This window comes from Sinocyclocheilus grahami, unplaced genomic scaffold, assembly GCF_001515645.1.
Source record: "Sinocyclocheilus grahami isolate Dianchi unplaced genomic scaffold, SAMN03320097.WGS_v1.1 scaffold8587.1, whole genome shotgun sequence".
Classification (NCBI taxonomy): domain Eukaryota; kingdom Metazoa; phylum Chordata; class Actinopteri; order Cypriniformes; family Cyprinidae; genus Sinocyclocheilus; species Sinocyclocheilus grahami.
Window position 1 is genome coordinate 8700 of NW_015512126.1, and position 656 is coordinate 9355.

Genomic DNA, 656 nt, shown 5'->3' on the forward strand with positions numbered 1-656 from the left:
ATTAAGCGGCTCTCCAGAGGGAGTTTACCGCGGTGAACTCCGAGTCTTAGCTCACCTGGTGATGCAGTACTCTTTGTCTCCAGGGATGCCCAGGTAACGAGGCCTCTCTCCCGTCGCCAGGACAAACTTAGCTGCAGTGTAGAACATCTCTTTACCACGCTTGTTTGTGGCCTGTTGTGAAGAGTAAACAAAAAAGTGAGACGAGGGCAGGTTTTGGCAGATCGTGACTGTTATTGGAAAGCAATATGCAACTTTTAGCATTTAATACTGGTGCCATTTAGACTAAGTTACAAGAAACAGCAGCTCTCCTATTCCAAGCAATACCTTGTGACATTAAGGCATGCTTTCCCTAAAGTAGTTAATTAATTACGCTTTACACTTATTTTATCTCTAAAAGAATCAAACTCAAACTCAAAGAATCAAGTTCTCTTTGCATTCACTTTGTATTTGAACCTGTAGTGAATCTCTTTTAGGTTCATTTTAGCTGTCCATTAGCCTTCTGCCCAAGAAAACGGCTTTGCCTTCACAATACATGCAAGACATTCGTCTTGAGTCAGAATACACTTGCCTTGATCTTGTGCGGCTCCACAAACTCAGCATAGGCGTTGACATAATTGACGTTTTTGTCTCGTAGGGAAACTCTGTAGCCCCAGTTC

At 42.8% G+C, this 656-nt stretch overlaps 1 protein-coding gene across 1 annotated transcript in view; it reads right to left on the bottom strand.

The window, feature by feature from the left end:
* Positions 1-656, bottom strand: part of LOC107578057 (thioredoxin reductase 1, cytoplasmic-like) — a gene marked incomplete at its 5' end in the record, with an annotated part of 20341 nt that overhangs the window by 2989 nt on the left and 16696 nt on the right. The window contains 2 exons of the mRNA XM_016264052.1: positions 56-171; positions 569-655. Coding sequence (XP_016119538.1) covers positions 56-171; positions 569-655 — 203 coding nt within the window. The remainder of the gene's footprint in view (positions 1-55; positions 172-568; position 656) is intronic.